Source organism: Saccostrea echinata, unplaced genomic scaffold, assembly GCF_033153115.1.
Source record: "Saccostrea echinata isolate AGI-Se365-2 ecotype Australia unplaced genomic scaffold, CSIRO_AGI_Sech_v1 ptg000009l, whole genome shotgun sequence".
Taxonomy (NCBI): domain Eukaryota; kingdom Metazoa; phylum Mollusca; class Bivalvia; order Ostreida; family Ostreidae; genus Saccostrea; species Saccostrea echinata.
The window spans coordinates 31,521,742-31,546,819 of NW_026889758.1; the positions used below are offsets into that span (position 1 = coordinate 31,521,742).

The window sequence follows — 25,078 nt, forward strand, 5'->3', positions numbered from 1 at the left end:
TCATTTTCTGTATACTCTTTATGGAACGTAGATAACTCAAAAACTACTACAAAAACTTTTGTCTTTTTACGAGTGAAAGCAATGTTATAAGAAATTTTTTAAAGACTTGTTTCAGTTACGATAAGGACAATGCAAAAAGACGGCAATCGGTAAAGGGCCTCAGAAGTTGATGTTCACTTTACTTAATAAGTGAAAAATATAAATTGTGGCAATGCGTCACTAGATTTAGTTTTCAACTTCAACACTAAGGAGTAAAATTTACTTTCTTAAATTACAGACTTAAAACACCCTTAAGTGTTATATTATATCTCCCTCTGATCGTGTCAAGGCCATAACCTGTTAATGGAATTAATTTCGTAGGTTGTTGCGTATGCTTAAATGTATGTCATGATCTTGACTTAAGGTCATAGCTCAAAGGTCAAGGTCACTGGGCAATTAGATCATTTTTGTAATTAACTAGACTTTATAGTTTTACAGAACTATGTTCTGTCTTCTTTCTTTCCATATATAAATGCTTCTCAAGCCATAGCCGAAGACCGCTTATTTATGAATTTATTCAGGCTTAAGTGTGCTGTTGCTGATGTCTAACAGTTGGTCCTTATTCTATCTCAAGGTCAAAACTTAACTGTCAAGAACAGTTGATTTTTGGATGTTGAAATTGTGCCATAACTTTGAAGCAATCTAATAAGAATGAATTCTAATTTGTGTGTGTCATTGCTTATGACACTGACTAAACCTCATATCTAAATGTCATGTCGTGAAGGTCATTTTAATGAAAATTAACATAGTCGTATTTGTGGAAGGAAGATACATCTGTTTTGTGTCAAAATTAATCTATTTGGGGATTTGATATTCAATTATTCGGTCAAACTTAACTAATACTTATATGTAAGTTTGGCTTGTGAGCCTTCTAATTTCTCCTCTTTCAGTTAATGTCATTAAAGAGTTACATGTAACGCATTGGTAAACAATCTAAAACATTTGTCATATATTTCTTCATCCACTGAATTTAATAAACAACTATGGTAATTGTATTGATTCTCTAGATAACAGATGCGATCTTTTTCTTTGGAATTTTTAGATTTCTTTTTGGAGACGGAGAAATACTGAAGATAATTGATTTTGTTTGTACACTACGCAGTTCTGTAAACCTATATAGGCTAGTCAGTTAAAAAAGACAACACTCGGTGTGGGTGTAATATATTTGAAGTCGAACGAAAATGGCAACATATTATGCAACATAGAATGAACAAGCTCTGATGATCGCCGAGATATTCGGTCATTTTTATTTTCATATCAGCTTAAAATATGTCGGTAATGTTAATCAGATTTCTTCGAATTTACTCGATCGGGTATAGAAAAATGTATTTATGATTTCAAGATTTCAATAATTTATTAAAGTTCTAGTTCTAGAAAGGGTGTGTCTCTCGTTTAAAATTATCTAATAATCCATTAGTTACGTTGAATAAAAAATGTTCAGTGATTTTTTTTCTGCGTACATAATTATCAAAGATTTTAACGAACAATTAAAAAAAAAAAATAACAATTTTTTTTTCATGTGTAAACACCTGCCCGAAACTACATGTCATTGATTATTTCTTGCGGTTTACGAGAGGTTTGAGTTAGACTAAGATATCCATTAAACATTATATAGTGTATCAGTAATTCTTTACTCATTAAGGAGAACTAAAAGATTAAATTTTCAGACACTTTACTCCGGATTGACCAATTAATTATAATTCTCTGTACATCCAATACGTCTAGGTGTTATCGAATGTGTGATTACTTGATTAACTACTATATACCTTAAAGCGCACAACCTTAATCAGAATAGCTGTTTTATTTGAGAAACATGCACGACAAAGGATATGTATCTGTTTTATGACACATACTTACACGATGAAAGCATATCAAAGAAGATAAAGGATTATATGCATTTCCAATTATACATGAACACATTTCTGGTATACTCATCACCTTGTCTTATTTTTGACTCTAAAGACAAATTTATTTTTGGTAAAATAAATTCCTTCAAACCAATCGTTTATTAAGAATGTTATAATGTCTATCTGTTCATCAAGTATTAAAGCCATAAGCAACGTACCTTACAAAGTACATTACTTATTGATAATTTTTCAAGATATTCTTAATTTTTAAAATCATAATACCATCAGATGTTCTTACACAAAAAAGTCAGCATACATACAACCAAGGGTTTTGAATAAATATCAAATGATGAAAATCCTTGTGTTTTTCAGAGAAAATTGTACAATAATGACTAATCATATTGTTTAAGCTGGTATTTCTTTAAAATTTATTTTAGAAGAAGTTTACAGCATTTTTAACCATTATAAAAGTCGTTAATTATTCAGTTATACAAGTTCAGAACTACGTTGCATATGTCCATAAACATGGAAACATAAGTGAAAGCTGGAAACTCTCATTTCTCTACAGATAACATATGAAATATATCTATTACCATATGGTAGATAGGGTCTCACAAAATATCTTTTGAAGTATATAAGACGTGCAATAATTCAAATTTTGATTATTCGTATTTCAATATGCCTCACAAATAATTCCTACTTACCCCGTGTCTTCTGGCAGAGATTTCAGAGAGCTGAAGCAAGGCGATACAGGCAAACAAACACGGAGCTACGACCAAACTGCAAATATATATATCAATGTTTCTTATATTTTACAATTTTTACAGAATACTGAATTATCTGCTTAATAGCTTTGCAAAATTGTCTATGTCTATCTTCAAAAACACCTGCTTACCTAAATGTCTTAACTGTCATAATTTCATTTAGATATCTCCACTTCAAATTAGAATTTTTAAAATATCGAGTTTTGTACAATGTTAAAGGTGTCCTTGGAACACAATACCATGTATGAGGAAATCCGTAAATATGAGCTCGATAAATTTTGTTCACTACCGTTTCCTTCAAAATTAATTGATTGCTTAAAACCTAGCAATTTCGATTTCCCCACTTTACTAACTGACTCATTAATAAAAGCATGTATTTCCGGATTGTTGGCCAAAGATTACTCTGTTTTGAAATTCCTTTGATGCATAATTCCTATTGAAACACGATCTCATTATGCAATCTGTTTGTATTAAGCACTGAGAAACACTGGTATTGTCTTCAGCAAATGGCTTTTTCATTTGCAATCACCCTTATAAGAACAGGACATTTTAAAGAAGAACAAGAAACTTCAATCTGATTATTCGGTAGTAGGAAGTGGTGCTTAAGAGTGTCAAAATCTGCTTCTCAGAATATTGTCTTCGGATCTTTTCCGGAATATCTGAGCAGTTTCTGCACTTCTATAATTTACAAAAGTGCATGTATACAAGAACGCAGGATGAAGTGTTTTGGATCATCAAGTGAACGAAAGGGAACATAGGCATATCGATGTTTTTGGGCGGTGGAAAGACTCCTGCATGGGTTACAGCTGTTTGAACTTTGATTTCTTGGTATTTCATTAAATTATATGAACCATTCTTTAATTGTATATACATTGTACGTAATCTCTCTCTCTCTCTCTCTCTCTGTGTGTGTGTGTGTGTGTTTTGAATATTTTTGCTTTTCAATTTGAACATGGAAAAATGTATAAACTAACTGTTTTGTTTTCTTCTGTTTCCTTAATTCATTTACATTCAAAAATGGTTAAAACACATCATCGAGCTACTAAATATACATCATCAGGAATATTACATTTATGTATGGATCAACTGCAAGTAAAAATAAGCCACCCATGTTTCACAAACATGCAAGAAAAATGACCTGCCTTCAAAAGTTTTTTTTTTTTTAATTTAAAATGTTTTTGGAAAAAACAAATTTATTCCAGGACAAATGTCTTGAAGACTTGGTCGAATATCTTCAGATTTAAATGAAATGGCTTTTTAATGGCTTGTCAATGTTTAAGTTTGTGTGATATTTGAAAATGTTAATTTGAAAAGAATCGGAGAGAGAGAGAGAGAGAGAGAGAGAGAGAGAGAGAGAGAGAGAGAGAGAAAATAATAAATCAGATGAAATGTTCTAAAATGAGAAGAATAATTACTTCCATCCCAACTTCTGTGTCTCGGTTTAAATTATCAAAAAACTGGAAGCTCTCTAATTTACGCTCTTATGAAGTTTCAGCAGCTGGTGTTAGAATGTAACCAATCTGTGCGAAATAGTTCATAAAATTAACTTAAGTGAACATAGGTTTCAAAAGGTTCCCTTCAGGTGGGAAGAATTTTTAAATTTACTTTAGAATACTTTCTTAATTGAAGATAAGAAGTAAATTACGCTGAAACAATGCAGTAAAAATTCTACAGATTGGCAACACTGTTTAAAATTGGTAACCGGATGCCTTTGCAATGTAAACGCTTTGGCTGGATGACAAATTATGTATCCAAAGTATCGAAAGGAGACGGCTTAGAATGACGATTTCTTTTTTTTTCATTTGTGGCTGAAACTTTATTGCCGCATAAAAATGTTACCACAGTTTGTTTCGTTTGTCTTTTATATTTGACTTGCTTACTTGCCTGAAACAATAAACATTAAGTAGGAAAAACAAAGACAACTCGAACTATTTGCCAGGGGACAGATCCCACGTGTCTGCATGTCTGGAGTCTGTGCGTTCCATGCGACTGTAATTAAGTGAGCGCTTATAGCGTTTTGAGTGATAATTAATATTTTGCATTGGCTCTGTTCCTCCTTCTTGGTGTTAAACTTAGCCACCTCAATCCAAAGGAGCTATCTTTCATCTTTTTGTTGTTTTCTTTGTAATATTCAACCTTTGCAACCCATGTCAGTTATAAATAATACTGGCATTTTGATGCAACTTCGAAAACACGTCATTTTCTCTATGTTTGACCCTTTCTAGTTTACGAGTTTAATGAGGGAAAAAAACAATCACCAGTCTGATTTTATTTTTAGCACACCTGAGCCGAAGGCTTAAGTGAGCTTTTCTGATCAAAAAGTGTCTGAGGTCCGTCTATCTGTCTTTCTTTTTGTCTTTCGTGTATTGTCCATAAACTGTTCACATTTTCGACTTCTCCAGAACCACTGGACCAATTTCAACCAAACTTGCCACAAAGAATCCTTGGGTATAGGAAGTGCCACGCCCTCTTTCAAGGGGAGATAATAAGGAATTCGTGAAAATTTGGTTGTATCCTTTAAATATCTTCTCTCAAGAACCATTGGGCCAAAAAGATGAAAGTTATTTTATAGCTTCATTACATACTGCAGATTCAAGGAATATATATATAGGCAATGTCTTTAAAGAATCCTCTTCCTAAGAACATGCAGCAAAGCCATTATTAGTCATTAATACAGACGAATCCTCAAGTATTGTAAATTCAAGTTTATACAAATCATGACGCCGGGGGTAGGGCGGGGTCATAAAATGGGGTCAAAGTTTTACATATGATTATATGGAAAATATTTTTAAAAATACTTCCTCTAAAGAAAACAAAGCCAGGATTAGTCATTTTTACTTGGAAGCATTCTCGGGTAGTGTCATGTTTGCTCATATCATAACTACCGGTGGTAGTGCATTGCCACGGCAGGGGGTCAAATTTTTACATTGGGATATATCAGAAAAATCTTTAAAAATTTTCTTCTCAAGAAAAGCAAATCCATTATTAGTCATATATATACATCATAAAATGTATAGAAGCATCCTCAAGTATTGTAAATTCAATTTGTTAAAATCATGGAGGCATCGTCAGATAGAGTAGATTGAAGTTTGTTCAAATCATGAAGCCTTAAGGAGGGTGGGGCCATAAAAAGTTATCAAAGTTTTACATAAGAATATGTAGGAAAAAGAATCTACTGATGAAGAACAGAACGGCCATAGTTACTCAGATGAGCGTTGTGGTCCATAAGTATCTTGTTATATTTTTTAAATGCTTATAATCAAAAACAGTTTTTGTGATCGAATAATAAAATTTTGTATAAAATGTGTCGAAACCAATGCGTTTAGACTTAGGTAGACATGTTAAAATTTAAAATAAAAATCCAATAACTTAAGCTAGAAACAAAACACAGGAGCCAGTGACTGGAACAAAAAAAAAGTCGACAAACTGCACCTCAAAGTTAAACCAAAATGACAAATATAACAGTTTCCTTGTGGTATACAAAGAAAATTCATCAAACTCAGCATTGTTAACGCTTTTGAAACAATGTTCTATAAGCTGTTGTCAGTTCTAATATTCCCACAAACCTTATAGTAAAACTTGAAATGAGTTCCTACGTAATGGGGTATGAGAATACTAAAATAGCTAAAATAACTGTTACTTTTTCTTTCAAAAATCTATGGCATGATGGTTTATTTTACATTTGTATGGACAGCTTATAAAAAATTTAGAGGGGGGTCTAATTAATCACACAAATAATAGCGAAACCTATCTAATCCAAAATGCACTGGGAGACAAATTTTGAGTTGGAATAGACAGAGTGTCGGATCAAGGTGGGAATTTTATATTAAAGGGTCGGAATACACAGTGAAACGGATTGCACATGTCGGATTAGATAGCTTAAACTGAATCTAAGTTTGTTATATATATATATATATACTAAATATCAGAGATAGAGTTTTCCACACCAATTTCATCTTCGGTAAGGATTGAAAGCTTTGATCGTGAACTGAATTTTACAGACTTTATGTTTTCATCATCGTAATTTCACTTTTTAGCTCACCTGAGCTGAAAGCTCAAGTGAGCTTTTCTGATCACCCGTTGTCCGTCGTCCGTCCGTCCGTCTGTCTGTCCGTCCGTCCGTCTGTAAACTTTTCACATTTTCAACTTCTTCTCAAGAACCACTGGGCCAATTTTAACCAAATTTGGTACAAAGCATCCTTGAGTGAAGGGGAGTTTAAATTGTTAAAATAAAGGGCCAAACCCCCTTACAAGGGGAGATAATCAAGAAAAGACAAAAATAAGGTGGGGTCATTAAAAAATCTTCTTCTCAAGAACCACTGGGCCAGAAAAGCTGAAACTTATGTGGAAACATTCTGGGGTAGTGTAGATTCTAAATTGTTAAAATCATGACCCCCGGGGCAAGGGCGGGGCCACAATAGGGAATCCAAGTTTTACATTGAAATATATAGAAAAAAATCTTTAAAAAATCTTCTTCTCAAGAACCATTGGGCCAGAAAAGCTGAAACTTATATGGAAGCATCCTGGGGTAGTGTAGATTTTAAATTGTTAAAATCATGACCCCCGGGGAAAGGGCGGGGCCACAATAGGGAATCCAAGTTTTACATTGAAATACATAGAAAAAATCTTTAAAAATCTTCTTCTCAAGAACCATTGGGCCAGAAAAGCTGAAACTTATGTGGAAGCATGCTGGGGTAGTGTAAATTCTAAATTGTAAAAATCATGACCCCCGGGGGAAGGGCGGGGCCACAATAGGGAATCCAAGTTTTACATTGAAATACATAGAAAAAATCTTTAAAAATCTTCTTCTCAAGAACCACTTAGCCAGACAAACTGAAACTTATGTGGAAGCATGCTGGGGTAGTGTAAATTCTAAATTGTAAAAATCATGACCCCCGGGGGAAGGGCGGGGCCACAATAGGGAATCCAAGTTTTACATTGAAATATATAGAAAAAAATCTTTCAAAATCTTCTTCTCAAGAACCATTGGGCCAGAAAAGCTGAAACTTATGTTGAAGCATCCTGGGGTAGTGTAGATTTTAAATTCTTAAAATCATGACCCACGGGGGCAGGGCGGGGCCACAATAGGGAATCCAAGATTTACATTGAAATACATAGAAAAAATCTTTAAAAATCTTCTTCTCAAGAACCACTTAGCCAGACAAACTGAAACTTATGTGAAAGCATGCTGGGGTAGTGTAAATTCTAAATTGTAAAAATCATGACCCCCGGGGGAAGGGCGGGGCCACAATAGGGAATCCAAGTTTTACATTGAAATACATAGAAAAAATCTTTAAAAATCTTCTTCTCAAGAACCACTTAGCCAGACAAACTGAAACTTATGTGGAAGCATGCTGGGGTAGTGTAAATTCTAAATTGTAAAAATCATGACCCCCGGGGGAAGGGCGGGGCCACAATAGGGAATCCAAGTTTTACATTGAAATATATAGAAAAAAATCTTTAAAAATCTTCTTCTCAAGAACCATTGGGCCAGAAAAGCTGAAACTTAAGTTGAAGCATCCTGGGGCAGCGTAAATTCTAAAGAATTCAAATCTTGACCCCTGGGGGCAGGGCGCGGCCACAATAGGAAATCCAATTTTTATATTGAAATATATAGAAAAAAAATCTTCTTCTCAAGAACCACTTGGTCAGAAAAGCTAAGACTTTTGTAGAAGCATCCTGGGGCAGCGTAAATTCTAAAGAATTCAAATCTTGACCCCTGGGTGTAGGGCGGGGCCACAATAGGGAATCCAAGTTTTACATTGAAATATATAGGAAAAATCTTCAAAAATTTTCTCCTCAAGAACCTCTTGGCCAGTAAAGCTGAAACTTATATGGAAACATCCTAGGGTAGTGTAGATTTTAAGTTGTTAAAATCATGATCCCCGTGGGTAGGGCGGGGCCACAATAGGTATTACAAAAAGATCATCTGGTGAAGAACAGCAGGGCCAAAGTTATTCAGGTGAGCGTTGTGGCCCATGGGCCTCTTGTTTTTTCTAGTTCCTTGGATTTTATTTCAAAAAATTGTAAATTACAGACTTTTATGAATCAAAGTGAACTTTTTTTCAACGTTCAAAGTCTGGATTGAATATCTCCGGAAAAAAATCAAACGAAATTAATCTACCGCTGAATTTTATCTTTCTGCCATTAACACGGTTTTTTACTTTAATTAACATTTGTTCATTTCACACTTACATTCATGGATGTCAATGCAATATGACTTTTTTATCATATCGGTTAGCGATTTTATGCATTTTACTAACGTTTGGTGGACCGAGAGAAATTTGATGTTATCTTCACATGCATTTTCCCTTGTCAAGGTAGTTTTTTCCTAAATGATGTTGAATTTTAACTAGAATTTTATTTTACTTGCAGTGTAATCGGCTTGATATCTAGGTCACCTGATGACTTGGCATAATAACACACTAAATGATAGAGAGTGTCTATAGCTTATGGCACCATCGAAAAACTAGGGATACGTATACAGTGTCATCTTTGTGAAATGGATGTTATCTCTTAAGTTCGTTTTGTAAAATTTGTAAAATTTAAAAATGATCTTAAAGCATCAAAGAAATGTTATTATGTTATTCTCGTTATTTTACAGAGGAAAGGAATAAGAGGCAATGAAGGACAGATAATACTAACTTTTATCAAAAATCTCGAAAATAACAACTTGAGTCATGTCTATATAAGTAAAATGAATAAGTTTAACCGCATATTTTTTAATTTTTTATTCAAAGTTTCACAGTAATGGGATTGCAAGTGACCAAAACTTGTAAAGCTTAATAAGGATGGTTGCAGAAAGGTAGAATTTTGAACAACATTGAAAGTTTACAATTTCTTAATATTTTAGTACATGTAATTTATTATTTGCACCATTCACAACCAAGACAGGACCAAAAATATATACCAATCCAGTATCCATTTTTGTTTGTTTGTATCGTCTGTCCTTAAAGTAGACATAGCATTATATTTGACGTGGTGAATATTTAAAGATTTTCATTCGTGTTTGTAAAATGTTGCGTTTTATCCACTTCAATAAAAAATACCTTACACGATGTATATAAATCATGCCCAATTCGATTTGTAACAAGAAGAAAAAGTGTAGTGCAGATATGAATGAAAAGGTAAAAATAACAATGATCGATCTCAAAAAATCTATAAACAATACATTTCTGTGAAGAAGGCATAAAACACGGACCCCAATTTCAGAGGTGGGATCAGGTGCCTAGGAGTAGTAAGCATCCCCTGTTTACCGATCACACTCGACGTGAGCCCTATGTATTGATCAGGTAGACGAACATTACGTATTTAAATTCAGTAAAAAATAAAGGCCTGTCAATTGGTATGAAACAAGTCAGTCAAAATACGACCCAGTGATATGTTATATTTGTTATTAAGGTCATTATAATGACCATAGATTTAGATATGTGATTAATTTGTGTTGAATTGTTATTTAACTGAAGACTTTCATTTACTTTTTTGTCGTATTCCTTGATTTAGAACAAGTATAGAATATATGCATGTGCAATTTAATTGTGGAAAAGTCTAATGAAAGCGCTCTGCGCAATGTCTTCGGCACCCCAATGAAACCTTGACGATTCAATTTTCTTTTTATTTTAAATGAAATATTATTGAAGACTAAGATAAACTTTCCAAATAAACGTTCACTCCCTATTTTACGCATAAAAACGTTTCATTCATCATTTTTTAAAGTTCTCTACTTTAATGAAATTGGCTATGAAACCAGCATGACATATACGTTTAATGTTTTGATTATTTTCAAAAAGTACTGAAATTCTCGGAGACATGTTTTTAATAAATTATTATACTTTGAAATTCAAAATAGGTATATTTGTATATTAATCATAGCATGTATTCTTATATAGACTATGATTAACGAATGTCAAATGCGGATGTATCCATATTATTGTATTATGTCTTTAAAAAAGGACCAACAAGAATTCAGTACTAGTCTTCTAATTCTTGTTATAGAGATAATATACATGTACAATGGAATCTTTCATAAAAAAATTTTGAAAACTAACAAATTAATCTGAAAAATGAAAAAAAAAAATCTCAGGTGAGAATGTATTCCACAAAGTTGGAAAAAAAATGTTTACGGTTAGATCGACAGACAGAGTGCCAGACAGAGAGACATACATGGTGATTCTAGTATAACCCCCTTCCCCTTTATCGTTTCCCCGGGGGGGGGGAGGTATAGAAAATAAGGAATAGATAAGTGCACTTTCATTATCACTTGAGAATTTTTTTCTTTAAATAGGACTGAGCGCAGATACTTCCCTCATGTTTCGTATCGTGATGAGTCTACTTGTCATAAGCTTAAGATAGAAAAATCATCTCACAAAAACACTTCAAACTAATTGTTCCTATTGGGAGTGACTTCTGATGTCCTTTATTATGCTTACTATATTTGTACATTTTATTAAATGCAACTTGACATTTTTCCTACACATTTTAAAAAAAAAAATAAAACATTGCTCATAAGAATTACTAAATCTTAATTTAGCTGCCCCTTCTCTTTGTATTTTAAAGAACATCTATAGTATGCGTTTCTGTTTCATATGTGCACATTTTGTAAAATAAAGCGGGACTTCTAAAGGGCGTTAGTTCCTCTATTTAAGGTATTATTGGGAAAAGGATTTCTCCTTCACAATTTATGGTGTACGGAATAAACCAAAAAGAGAAAAAAATCTCGTTTTCACGAGACAAATTTATCCTAAATACGTGATCTTTTTTTTCTTGATTACAAGAGATTCTTAAAAGTAATTACGAATTAAATTTAGCTTTTATTCAAGTGAGACTCCTCAGCTTTTGTAATAATATAATGAGAGATATATTTTTTCTATACCTTTCAATATTTTTGTTTGTATACAGGTAAAAGCTTCAGTAAAAGGGAATAACAATAATGGAGCTTCCTTGTTTTCTATATATATAAATTGTGTTAATCGCCTTAATTCCTATCTTAAGGATGTAACAGGTGCTCTGACGAGGGTCTTACCCCCACACTCTGTTTATTGTTCTTGATTCGACTTTTTCAATTATTATATTTATGCAGAGATGGCTAATATTTCAATTGTGTTAAATTTCTTCTTGTTCCTCATCGAAAAAAATTCCCACAAAATTCTATTAAATCAACCGCTTCCCCATTTTGCTGGTATTACATGTATCAACACATGCACGTTTTTTGTATATGATGCCTTAACCAGACTTAATTATACATGTACATGTAGCACCTTGACGCCCTACGCTTTGGGTTATGCAGATCTTGGCAAAGTGTTGATTATTAACAGGTTGTTGTCATAGAAAACGGAGTGCAGAATCATAGAATTACAATGTTCTATTAACACAAAGTTCTTACTGTGTATAACATGTATTATTTTGGCACAAAACTGTGGAATTTGTTGTCATTTACCGCTCTATCATACTTCTGAGAGACAAACGTAGAAAATGTGGAAAAGCTTCAGGTTTTATTCCATTTGTGTAAATCCACTAATACAGAGCGAAAGAAAGATTTTAAATAATATGACACTTTGCAGAACTACTTGCCCACACAAAAAACAACAAAAACCTGACAAAAACAATAAACAACAACCTATATAATTATGGTAAGACCCTTTTCTTAAGTATAAATATTTGAAATAATTGAGAATGTATGAACATCTCAGAACAATATCTTTGTAAAAGAATTATGTATATTATTGCCATTGTTTAAGTATGCTGGAGAGAAAATCCTTACTACGAGTATTTATTACCTTTAATGCTACCCAAGTATAATTGGCATTAGCATGCAAACATCTATATGCTAACTATTTGATCAGTTAACAAAGTGATTATAATCATTCAATAGATTTAACATGCAAGATAGAATGATACATGTACATGTATATTATATACAATGATAAAAACAGCTAACTACGAAAGGGTTCTGCATTTGTGGGGGCTTTCACTGCATTAATAGAGATGTTAAAGCTATTTAAACAGCGGGACGTAATCATTAAGCTTTTTATATCAAGAGGGTATTAGATGTTGGAATGAAAAAGTTGCGATATGGATGTTAAGGAATGTTTATTACATTTACTTGAGTTGGTCCTGTTAACCAAAGATTGGGTTATGAATCAGAGTCTACAATATATACTATGTTTTCCTCAGAATTAAAGGTTTGTTTAGGTTCAAAAATTTAATCATCTTGAAAATCTTCAGGAATTTAAAACATTTAGGTGTTTTTCAAAATCTTTTAAGAAAAAAAATATGGGTGCAATTCCATTTTGCATAGGGGCGCATTTCATTCTTTCTACAAAAACATTTACAGGGTTATTTAGTAGAAGAAATGTGTTCAATGTTAAAAGACGGCCCTTAGCCCTGGATATCAGTTGCCGACATCGCAACCCTCTATTCAAAGAAGAGACATACATGAACGTTTTCTCAATAGCTTAAGACATATCAGTAGTATCAATTTTCGTAAATTCAAAGATAACAAACTAGTTAATTACATCTACAGCAAATTAACATGCGATGATTTAATAGAGCTTACCTGTTTCGCTTCATTTTTTCTTTTGGTCGATCTGCTAATTAACTCCGAATTTATTTTTTCAAAACCAGTTTTATTTTTTTTTTCTCTATTCCTGTCAAAAACGAATTCACAATCTTTTTTACGTAAAAACGTGATGAACAAAACTTGAAAAGTTGACTTTTTTCTTAAAGAAATTAAAATTATTCAGTTGTCTCTTTCTTGATTGAAGCTGATAACATTTTCAATCTGTCACACATAACCAAATCAGTTTTACGAAAACTCATACAGCAAATACAAGCACATGAACATAACTGTAACACATCTAAATTTCCTCTCTCGTCTTATACAGAGTTTAAGTTAAAACGCGTAGGAGAAGAGGAGAACAAAAAATCCCTGCACATAACACGCTTCATGCTTGACGGCGCACGTAATTTGTCAAAGGGCATATCAGCCATTGAGAGGAGACGGAATACACAGCACAGAGAGGAAGACATTCAGCTCTGGGTTGTTCCGCAGGCCACCGGGAAATTGTTTAAGGGAGGACTTTTTATTCTTTGATGGATGCCTGACTGGATTTTACTTTTTACCCCCTGGGCCCCAGAGCTTTGTAGTTAACAATTTCAAAAGATATATCTAGTTGAATTCAAGAAAGGTTTAATTTTAGGGAGGAAATCTACTGTATGACCGTTGTATTTGACAAAATTTGAAATATTTAGAGTACCCCATTTTCTAAAAAGAGATGATTATATTTTTGCTTCTTCCAGTAAAATTTTCATTCATCGTTATGTTTACAGGAACTGTACCCTAATAAATATAGAATTGAATAAATTTCTTTAAATTCAATTGAGGGATGGAGAGGGGGGAGCTTATTAGAGACTGCATCTGAGATCAATATCTGCTTGATAGATCATTGAGATATGTTTGGGAGATGTTGGAGACTGGTGTGAGATCTGGGAGGAACTGTCGTCTGGATTGATATAGCATTATCTTCAAGTTTTCATAGCATGGCATCTCACTGAACAGAAGGAGTTTTTTCGAGTCCTTCACAACTAGATCGCTTAGAGACCGGACAAGTTCTAAATCGTCCTACAAATCCAAGCTTGTAAAGGCACCTTAGTTTCTTATTAGAATTTCATATATTTTACTAGTTTTTGTGGTTGATATGGTATGGAATTTTAATCTCTATAGAAAATGGTATTTTTCTACATACGTAGCACTACAGCTATATTTCAAACAAAGAAGGATCAATCTTACTAGTTAGTTAGTAAAGTACTTAAGTAATGATAAGTGTCTGATGGTGAATATCAATCGATGGACAGCAGTCCTTTCATTCCAACGACAAAACGAAAATTAGTGGATAAAACTTTTATTCACAAATAGATTTTTTTTTAATTCATAGATTGTATTTGTGCTTTCACATATACAGACTATACAATATATTAGTTAACATTCAATACATACTTTCATTTCTACTGCCTGATACTTCATATTAAATATAATTTCTTTGTAGTAAATATATGTTGCATTTCAAAATCACGTTAAAATTGTATATGACATATTGTACATTTATATGAATCTTCACTGTGAAAGCTTTATATACAGAAATAAAATTAAAGAAAGGAAAAAGGGGGTGAAAGGGTGCAAAAAAGTGAGGTGGGGGGAACAGTATTAAGTATTTTAACATACTTGTACATTTGTATATAAACTTGAGAAAAATAAATACATTATATCATATCACAAATAGTTTTCCAATATTTTTCATATTCTGAAAATTTACAGTTTCTTAAAAGTATAACTTTTTCAACTAATATTCTATCCACAATATTTTTTTTCTAGCATTGAGATGCTTAGTTTAGGCACATTTTTAAACCTACTAGCAAAAATAAATTGCTTAACAGTAAGTATTAATATATTGTGTAGTCTAAACATGTTTTTGTTGTTGAATTTGCCAAAAAGTATATCCTTTCTATCAAAATTAATGGTAAAATGAAACTTATCTATAAACCATTCCTCAATGTGACACCATATTTTTTTAACGCAGAAACACTCAAAAAATAAGTGTTCAATCGTTTCGACATCCTGTTTACAAAAGGAACATACAGGTGAATCAATTAGTTTGAGATTGTAAAGGTATTTATTTGTTGCGATAATCCTATGCAGAATTTGAAATTGCATCCACTGAAATTTTGCTTCTATTGTTACTTTAAAAGGAAGTTCAAATATTTTGTTCCAGTCTATATCGCCAAAAAATATTCCATTATTTTCCCATTTTTCTAGTGCTTTAATTGCTTCCTTTTTCTTCTTAATGAGTAAACTATACATGTCTTTACAGCCTTTTGTACTTTTATAAAAATATAAAGTGAATTAGGGATAAAAGGTCCAGTTTCTCTTTTTTCAATATCAATACTTTTCAATGTTTTTAAAACAGCTACTTTTAAACCTGCATATTCTACAAAATTTGTTTTTACATTAAGATTTGTGAGGTACTCAAGGCTTACAAATTTTCCTTCAGAGTCAAACAGATCTCTTACAAAAACAAAGCCTGCATCAAAATAACTTTTCAAAAATATGGATGAGTTGTTCATTTTAATCCTTGGATTAAACCATATATGTTCATGAAGAATTTGCATATTATTTTGACCAGAGTCAATGATCTTTACCCAATTAAGTAAAACCTCTTTCCAAAACTTGTTACTTATTTTTTTACACATATTAACAGTAAAGTCTAAACCTCTTACCCATAGAGATTCAACTTTCATTCCTAATTCTGATTCAAGAAGTTTTAGCCATTTTGTATCTGAGCTAATCAGTCTTCGGATCCATGTTGATTTTAATGCACATAGAAAATCTACATATTCAATCATTTTCAACCCCCCATTTCTATAATCTTGAATCATAACATTTTTCTTAACCTTATAAATTTTACTTCCCCATAAAAAGTAGTAAAGGTCTTTCTCAAATTCGTCTAGGAGTTCCTTATAAGGGTTCGGAATAGTCAATATCAAATGGTTCATTTTTGGTATAGTCAGGGATTTAATCCCTGCTAATCTACCAACTGGAGTAAGTTTTCTTAACTGCCATTGTTTTAACAACCGCTTTATTTCATTTAATTTTGAAGGTAATTCAGATCAACCATTTCGTCTAAATTAATAGAAAATTTTACACCAAGAAGATCAAAAGTAGAATTATTCCAATCTAACTTCCATCTCGAGTGATGAAAAACTTCTTTGGAAATTTTTTTACTGCCAATCCAAACCATTTTAGTTTTTGCGAAATTAATTTTCAGACCAGATATAAGTGCAAAATAGTCAAGTTCTCTTAATATATCATCCATAGACTGTGGTGATCCATCAGATATAATTGAAGTATCATCAGCATATTGTGAAAGTTTATATTCCTCCCTATCGATTATAATTCCCTTTATGTCTTTATTATTTCGAATCAGAATCCCAAGAACTTCAGCACAAATTAGAAAAAGATATGGGGAAATTGAGTCCCCCTGTCTACATCCCCTCTGAGGGAACAGGTAGTCAGAAGAAATTCCATTCTGTATTACACATGATTTAATTCCATTATAAAAAGTTTGAATCCAATTTTTAATTGACTTCCCAAAATTAAAAAATTCTAATGTTTGGTATATAAACTTCCATGATATAGTGTCAAAAGCTTTTTCAAAATCAATTAACATTAATAAGCCTGGAATCTGCTTTTGTTCTGTGTAATGCATTAAATCATAAACCAGTCTAATATTTTCACCTATGAATCTTCCCTTTAAAAAGCCAGTTTGGTCCTTATTTATTATTTTAATCAATACGGTTTTCAATCGTTCAGTAATACAGCCTGAGGCTATTTTATAAATCACATTCAACAAACTGATTGGACGCCAGTTTTTTAAGAATTGTTTTTGTTTTCCTGGTTTTGGTAGGCAAGTTATTATACCTAACTTATTTGATTCAGTAAAGTGTGATAATTCATATGAGTTGTTTATTGCTCTTGTAATAAAGGCACCTATATCCTGCCAAAAGAATTTGAAAAATTTGCAAGTAAAACCATCTGGTCCGGGACTTTTCTCATTTTTCATATTTTTCAAATAATTAAGAGCTTCAGAATTGGTCAATGGGCCTTCAAGACTTTCTGATTCTTTTTTATTTAATTTAGGGACATCATATACAAATAGATTTTACTAACTTTAAAACTCTTTTACTTATGTACGAAAAGAATGCTAAGACTGCATCCATTTTTTAAAAAATTATTTCAAATGCTTTATCTGTGCCGAAACCTGTTAACCACGAACATTTTATCGAAATTTCTACATGAAAGCAAATAAATACCAAACAAGATTAAACATCGTGACACTTTCAGATTTTCTTTACACGAGGTCCAGATGGTTCATCACACGTCATCAGATCAAAACTTTTATTAGTACAAGTATATATATATATATATATATATATATATATATATATATATATATATATATATATATATATATATATATATATATATATATATATGATTATCATACCTTTGGCCAACAAAGTTAAAATTCTGCTCAGTATTTGGAAACACAACGAAGACAAAGTACGATGTAGCTAGAACATAATGAAATCGTTTAAATTATTTCATCTGTTCTTGCAGGAACCAGAAATATGTAGCATGCTTTTCCCCCCACAACAACATCCTTATAAAAATTTCCCAGTCACCAAACATTCTACCCTTTCACGAGGGTTAGAGTTTTGAAGAAAAAAATACAATCTTACAATATAATCCTCCCAGTTTAGTACTCCATTCCGCGAACAAGAAAAATACCGGACGAGGAATCTGGGCACTGCGTTCCCTTACGGTTGTAAGGACCATATCACGGATAATGTGGGGAATCATTCAAGATCAGTATGCCAGTGTGAAATGAAATGAAAAATGAAATATTACATGATCAATATATATAGAAGTTCCAGATGACAAAGGTTCCAAAAATAGTTTTTGTTAGTAAGGATCATTGTTATAACTGTATTTTAGAATAAGATCTGTAGAATTATTTATTTACATCTTTATGATAAATACACCAAATATGGGATCAGTAATTCATGTTTGGAATGATCAAAATTTTCATAGTGTTAAATGGATTGCGACTGCAATAAACCAAAACTCAAAGATCAGTTTTTATAAAAATGGTATAGTGATATGAATAATTCCAGTAAAGGTATTACATATAGAATTTTTAAAACAAAGTTTGAATATGAAAAATACTTAACTATTTTACCAAAAAAAAAAAAGAAGTTAGAAATATCTTTTCAAAATTCAGAACAAGTAAACATCGTCTTCCCATAGAAGTGGGTAGATGGAATAATGTTGAAAGAAATGAAAGAGTGTGCTATTTATGTAATAATAATCAAATTGGAGACGAATTTCATTACTTACTGGAATGTAATGTATTATGTAATATTCGGAAAGATTTTCTGTTAAAGAAATACTATGTACATCCAAATACATGTATTATAAAATCTGTAATTTGATGACAAATACTGATCCAGCATTCATAAGAAAATTGTGTTATTTATCATCACTGACACTGTCTGTCCTCCTGTAATTTCTGATCGTCCATAATTATTGTAAATATGTATATATACCTCTTGTACCATTCATATGGTTTTTGAGAGAATGAATGAATGAATGAGAAGAAATTGGCTTTAATTTCACATCTGGTAATCCAATTTATACTCAAGGTTACCGTTCAAGGATAAAATTCTTCAAAATCATATTTCAGTTTTTTTTAAAAAATACTATACATGTAAGTACTTTTAACATCCCAGTGAGTGAATTTGGGTTAACGTATACCTATACTGGATTCCAAAACTTCATAAATATCCTTACAAACAAAGATATATCCTGTATGTTCTACCAAAGACTATGCCCTATCTTTAATCCTCACAAAAAGTTACTGCTATGAAGGAGAAATTTCCAACAAACTCTGTCACAGCATATTCAAGAATGAAAAAGGTGAGTGCCATTCATCTATCTACAATTCTACAAACAATTCGTAATATACATGAATTATTAATAACAAAGAACTAACTATTGATTTGAAACATTTGTTATTAAAAGTAATCTTAATTTCAACTTTTCTATATCTATCTCGAGATAATTATACGCAAGTTTAATTTAAGATTGTACTTTAATTTAACATATTTACAAACAAGATCATTATAATGACCATAGCATTAATGAGTTGTCGTCTTTAACAAAGAGTGGTGTTAATCAAATGTGAAATAAATAAATAAAAACTTCTAGAAAATTTGATATCACATTTTTTCAACTCCACAATCAACATCATCATAGCGTATGACTTTTCAACACTTTATGCAACCATTTTCTCGCGATAAATTAAGGACCAGGCTTTCCCATTGTAGACAACAACTTCTTCAATGAAATTGGAATTGGGAAATTTTCACATCTTATGTTTAGTCATCTACAAAATTAATTTGCTGAAAATCATTCTGATTCTATACACAAAAGTACTCTGAAGTTGATACTAAAAAATATACTGGAGCTCTTCATTGACAAGGTTGCAAATAACCAGTCGCTCATTAGCAAATGCTAGTATTTTTGTCCGTGGGCGAGCAATTCTTGATGAGGATGTAATCGCCCACATGGCGAGTAAGAATTTTATCACAACTTTTCTAGAACCTGACAATGCTTTGAATCTACAAATAAATGCATTTTCATTTTCAATGTTTCTTACCTACAAAATATTCTCTATAGGCCTTGAATCGCCTCAATGTAATTTTGAGGGGTCTCGAAAGGAAGGAAAACAAAATTTCAAGCTATTTCATTCATTCATAGTGTCTCAATCATCAGGGAAATGAGAGACTGTTGACAGCAAAGAATACTTTTAAGAAATTAAAATACAAAAAGACTGAGAATATTTTTTTTATACAAAATCGAGAGAAAATTCTGGACCCCAAAATATCAATGTGGGCTATTAAAACTTGAGGGTCCACATGCCCTTAAGGTTTGAAATGTTATTTGCAACCCTGAATTTAATGACAATATCCATGCAGTCTTTAGAGAATACATCTTTCAACAAACTTTTGAAATTCCCAATTTAGGATAAAATTGCGCTCAAAATTAACAAACCTGCTTTTACAGGGTGTTTCATAATATGTGTTACATTTTGAATGTAAATTTTGACAAACACAAGGAAGAGATTCAGACAAATCATCATTTTGATGCATGTACCCATTACATTCATTTTGTACAATTACCAACTAAAATATTAAACTCTAGCTGAAAAATCGTAACTTTAATGAAAAATAGCGAAATTTCTAAATTGTGTCATTTTTCACAACGTCAAAACTCACTTAACACATAATCAAAATGATCTCTGCCTATTTCAACTGCCAGAGAAAGTCTTGATTTTTTTTTTTTTTACAAAGGTGTCACACAGTTTTGCTTAGACATTTCTTATCTGAAGTTTTATGTTCCTTTCGAGCGCATTCAGTGTCTGTGGTTTAGGATTTTAGACCCTGTCCGTAGGAATCGCCAAAGGAAAAAGCATACAGATTGAGATCTGCTGAATGCAGGGGTCAAGTCCTTTCCTTAGGGTGTTGCATATATGAGAATTTGTAAGTTGATTACTTCATTTTTTTCATATTTCAAAGTTCAATGTACTCTGTAAATGCTGATATTAGGAGCTTGCTAAGCTTTATAGAGCCTCCATTTCACCAATAAAATCTGTTCGTTAATTTTTTTAAAAACTTTTTTCGGGGGGGGGGGGTTATTTCATTTATCGCATGTTGCAAGTCCCTGTTCTTTAACCTTGTTACTAGCCATCTGACTAGCACTCAAGAGAGCTCTCATTCTTTTGGAATATTTCCCTTGCGATTTATATTTAAAAAAAAAAACAACTTAACTATTCGGCAAAATGTTTTTAAGTTTTGTCCATTTCCAAAAAAATATTCATATTATGACATTGGCGTTGATGTCACAATTAAACATTCAAATACTAGTCCCATGATTTCTTTGACTTTTTCACATGGAATAAAAATGCAGGATTCGATGTTTAAAATGATATATGGTTTTTGTTATAAATATGATAGGTAAGAAAAATATTTATATTTAAAAATGTAACATTCATTATGAAACATCCTGTATATCCGTGATTATTTGAAAAAAAAAACTTCTACATGGGAAGAAAAATCTTGCTGTGGTCTTTAATTCGACACTTCAGTATACTGAGGACGTTTATCAAATAACATTCTTTTTCATATTTAAAGACGATATATCCAAGATAACTCAAAATATCCCAAATAAAAGACACTACAGAGTCTGCCACATCTGCTTCATTATTGGATATTTTACTGAATCATTATAGGATCTATGACAAACTGAAAAGCTAAAGAAAAAAATTATAATTAAAAAAATGCTGAATTAGAAGTCATTTTCAAAAGAGATCAGGCTTCATGTCGTTTAAGAATAAAACAGTCTCGACATTTTTTATGGGAAGAAATCTTTTATTGATATTTATCTATTTTTATCTCTAAAAGTGTAGAATTACGATACAATATGTGAGTAATTTTGATCACTTTATCTTCAACAACAACCAATATAAAAAAAATCTCTGGCAATTAGCAAAATTTAAGTGGATAGCACGTGATGTGCTGCTCCCAATAATAGCATTTATTTTGGTTATCTGTGTATAGAAACCACTCTGAAAATGTGCAAGCGTCGTCAGGTGTAAAACGTGTCTATCTTTAACAAAGCATGCAAAGGTAGCACATAGTCAGAGGTCCTGTGTCCACTCGTGGCCGTGAGACCGAAAGAAATTTGTCAGGGGTCCCAAGACCACGACTGAACTCATGAGAAGGTCCTCTGACATTGCAAGAATGTTTAATAGTTGTAAAATAATAATACGATAGTACCAATGACTTCAGTATACATGAGGCTGTACTTACAGAGTTTTGATATGCAGTAGCCATGTTATTTTAACACTTTGATTCATCAAAGTTCTATCAGCAGTTGGAATATTTAGAGCAAAATCGACACAGATTCCCATAAATGTGTCAGTGTATACAGCGGCATGAGACAATGAGTAATTAACCTTTGTTTAATAACAGAAATACCATAAATTCACACCATAGTATAGGCTAGACTGTTTAAAATGTTGTGACAATTTTTGCCAAAACAATGCCACCAATCGAGTCCATCCCACAGAATGAGCATATGTATATAAAGCACAATATATGTATAGTTATCCCACAAATTTGCTATATTATATAAGCCACCTGGCTAGAAGTGGATATACCTCTTAATGAACTGAACTAGGTAAGATCAAATGGACCTGTTTAAGAAAGATTAACCTATTTTGCATGCAATTTTTACTTTCAAGAAGCTGTAAATTTTACTGAAACCTTTCAAACTAATTTTCAAACAAAAGCTTTCATGCTGAAAATATTGAATAATACGCATAGGTAACCGCATACCAAATGTGAATTAATCAATGGATTTATGTATTTCATTTCAGTCAGTACTATAGAAATGCTTTTTACGTACCGATTTAGCGTGTTCGGAAAGTTGTCTGTTGTCTTCTTCATCCTTTCAGGTATGAAACATACTTCATCTTGACACTACATAGACTATGCAGTATAATTTATTCTGAAAAGATTTTTTTTTTCAAATTAAAAGTTACTTTTGATAATAGAAATCAATATTTTTCTTTCATAAAGTCTTAAGTACTGTTGAACATTTCTTAAATGATTCCTGTTTTCAGCAACTTTTTCTTTTAAATTGTTTAATTGAAGTGCAATTGTTATTCAAAAACTTGTGATGAATAAAATTAGTTTATGGTTTTCAATAAATGAAATAAAAATACAATAGATAAACACCTTATATCAGAATCCAGGTGTACGGGAGCTGACTGGTATACAGAGATATGTAATGCTGGGATGTGTTTTAATGGTGAGGCGGATTGTCTCCGTTCCTGTAATCAGATTTGTGGAGAAGAAAGGGGGCAGGGCGTCTGTACCTTTGACCCCTTTATTCGTGTTCACATTTGCTGGTGTGGTTACGACCAATCAGAAACAACAGCAACAACAAGTTCCACACCTTTACCTGCCCCTACACTGGCCACTCACAGTGCTACTCTCACGGGTGAGTCAACATTTGATAATGACATCAGTACCTACAATTTATTTCTCACGGTGTCTAAAAATAAAAATATAACAAAAATATTTTAATATGGTGAGCAATACAACAGTAAAGTAGGTTCGAAACTGCTATTTAAAAAGGAATACTTGTAATTTCTTGCATTCTAACGTATAATTGTTTAAATGCCTATAAGTTAACGTTACATGAAAGTTGTAAGCGCCGTAAATAAAATGAATTGTAAATATCATTAGTTTCAAAACATATTAGGGAAGCTTTAATGCGTCTTACTGTTGACAGAATCAGAGGATTGTGGGAGCTTACAATGTTTTGGTGACAGAGATACTTGTGACAGCTATTGTCTCATCCGGTGTCATCCCCAACTCTACTCGTGTGATTTGAGATGGCATGGTCGTTATAAATGCCTGTGTATTCAGGAGGTTGTTGTGCAAAGTTTACCTTGAAGTCATATAAAACCAGTATATACATAAACTTGTAATGATACATAATGTCTGTTTACCATTTGTTGAGTATAGTATCAAACCACGTTTCACTAAAATATAATTCATTTTAGATTTTGTGCACATGTTGAATAAAGATTGAAAATAAAGTCCTTGGGCTTTTAAGTATAAAATGTGTTGTCTTGGACTGAAATCAAGATATGAAGAGAAAGAAAACAAGATGTGTTTGTGAAACACTGATGCCCCCGTATGGTAACTTATAGCGAAGGTTAAACTTTCTCAAATGCAAATCAAATATGTTGGTACCCAAAGTAAGGTCTTGTACCGAGGAATATACCTGTGAAATATGAAAGCCCTAGCAGCAACCATTGAAAAGATATGGAAAAGGTTAAAGTTCTTCAAAAGTAAGTCAAACATCAAGGTCAAAGGGTCAAAGTTGTTGATATCCTTAGTAAGGTCTTGTCACAAGGATTGCATATGTGATGTATGAAAGCCCTAGAACGAACTGTTCAGAAGAAATGGCCAAGGTTAAAGTTTCTCAAATGCAAATCAAATATGTTGGTACCCAAGAAAGGCCTTCTCACAAGAAGTACACATGTGAAATATGAAAGCCCTAGCACCAACCGTTTAAAAGATATGGTCAAGGTTAAAGTTTTTCAAAAGTAGGGCAAACTCCAAAGTCACGGTCAAAGGGTCAAAGTTGTTGATATCCTAAGTAAGGTCTTGTCACAAGGATTGCATATGTGATGTATGAAAGCCCTAGAACGAACTGTTCAGAAGAAATGGCCAAGGTTAAAGTTTTCCAAAAGTAGGTCAAACTCCAAGATCAAGGTCAATGGGCTATAATTGTTGGTATCCAAAGGAAGGTCTTGTCAAAAGAATTACACATGTGAAGATTGAAAGCCCTAGCACTAACTGTTCAAAAAAATGGACAAGGTTAAAGTTTTTCGAAAGTAGGTCAAACTCCAAGGTCAAGGTCAAAGGGTCAACGTTGTTGGTATCCAAAGGAAGGTCTTGTCACAAGGATTACATATGTGAAAAAATGAAAACCCTAACAGCAACCGTTCAAAAGATATGGCCAATGTTAAAGTTTTTTCAAAAGTAGGTCAAACTCGTACATGTAGGTCAAGGTCAAAGGGTCAATGTTGTTGGTATCCAAAGGAAGGTCTTGACACAAGGATTACATATGTGAAAAAATGAAAGCCTTAGCATCAACCGTTCAAAAGTTATAGCCAATGTTAAAGTTTTTCAAAAGTAGGCCAAACTCCAAGGTCAAGGTCAAAGGGTCAAAGT

General features: G+C 32.4%; 4 protein-coding genes across 5 annotated transcripts in view; 2 read left to right on the forward strand and 2 right to left on the reverse strand.

The window, feature by feature from the left end:
• The window catches only part of LOC133182206 (ADAMTS-like protein 4), a 30,581-nt gene extending 17,061 nt beyond the window's left edge, over nucleotides 1–13,520 (reverse strand). Inside the window, exons 1-2 of one of the 2 annotated variants that reach the window (XM_061316961.1) lie at nucleotides 13,206–13,520; nucleotides 2,591–2,666 (exon numbers count right to left, since the gene is read on the reverse strand). In XM_061316961.1, the coding sequence (XP_061172945.1) occupies nucleotides 2,591–2,666; nucleotides 13,206–13,219 (90 nt within the window). In that variant the 5' untranslated portion in view covers nucleotides 13,220–13,520. Of the gene's footprint in view, nucleotides 1–2,590; nucleotides 2,667–2,781; nucleotides 3,135–13,205 lie in introns of those variants that run through there. The other variant, XM_061316960.1, reaches the window with a different exon arrangement.
• Nucleotides 1–25,078, forward strand: part of LOC133182209 (poly [ADP-ribose] polymerase 1-like) — a 550,802-nt gene that overhangs the window by 509,615 nt on the left and 16,109 nt on the right. The window lies entirely within an intron of this gene.
• The window catches only part of LOC133182217 (COMM domain-containing protein 10-like), a 249,974-nt gene that overhangs the window by 173,115 nt on the left and 51,781 nt on the right, over nucleotides 1–25,078 (reverse strand). The window lies entirely within an intron of this gene.
• On the forward strand, nucleotides 22,422–23,958 carry LOC133183588 (uncharacterized). The gene is made up of 4 exons (XM_061318528.1): nucleotides 22,422–22,505; nucleotides 22,705–22,782; nucleotides 23,076–23,330; nucleotides 23,625–23,958. The coding sequence occupies exons 2-4, from the start codon at nucleotides 22,719–22,721 to the stop codon at nucleotides 23,786–23,788; spliced, it is 483 nt and encodes a 160-aa protein (XP_061174512.1). The 5' UTR covers nucleotides 22,422–22,505; nucleotides 22,705–22,718; the 3' UTR covers nucleotides 23,789–23,958.

Coding starts and splice junctions, on each gene's coding strand:
- LOC133183588 (XM_061318528.1), top strand. CDS start 22,719: ATGCTTTTTACGTACCGATTTAGCGTGTTCGGAAAGTTGTCTGTTGTC. Junction 22,783..23,075: donor TGTCTTCTTCATCCTTTCAG/GTATGAAACATA, acceptor ACCTTATATCAG/AATCCAGGTGTACGGGAGCT. Junction 23,331..23,624: donor TCACAGTGCTACTCTCACGG/GTGAGTCAACAT, acceptor TACTGTTGACAG/AATCAGAGGATTGTGGGAGC.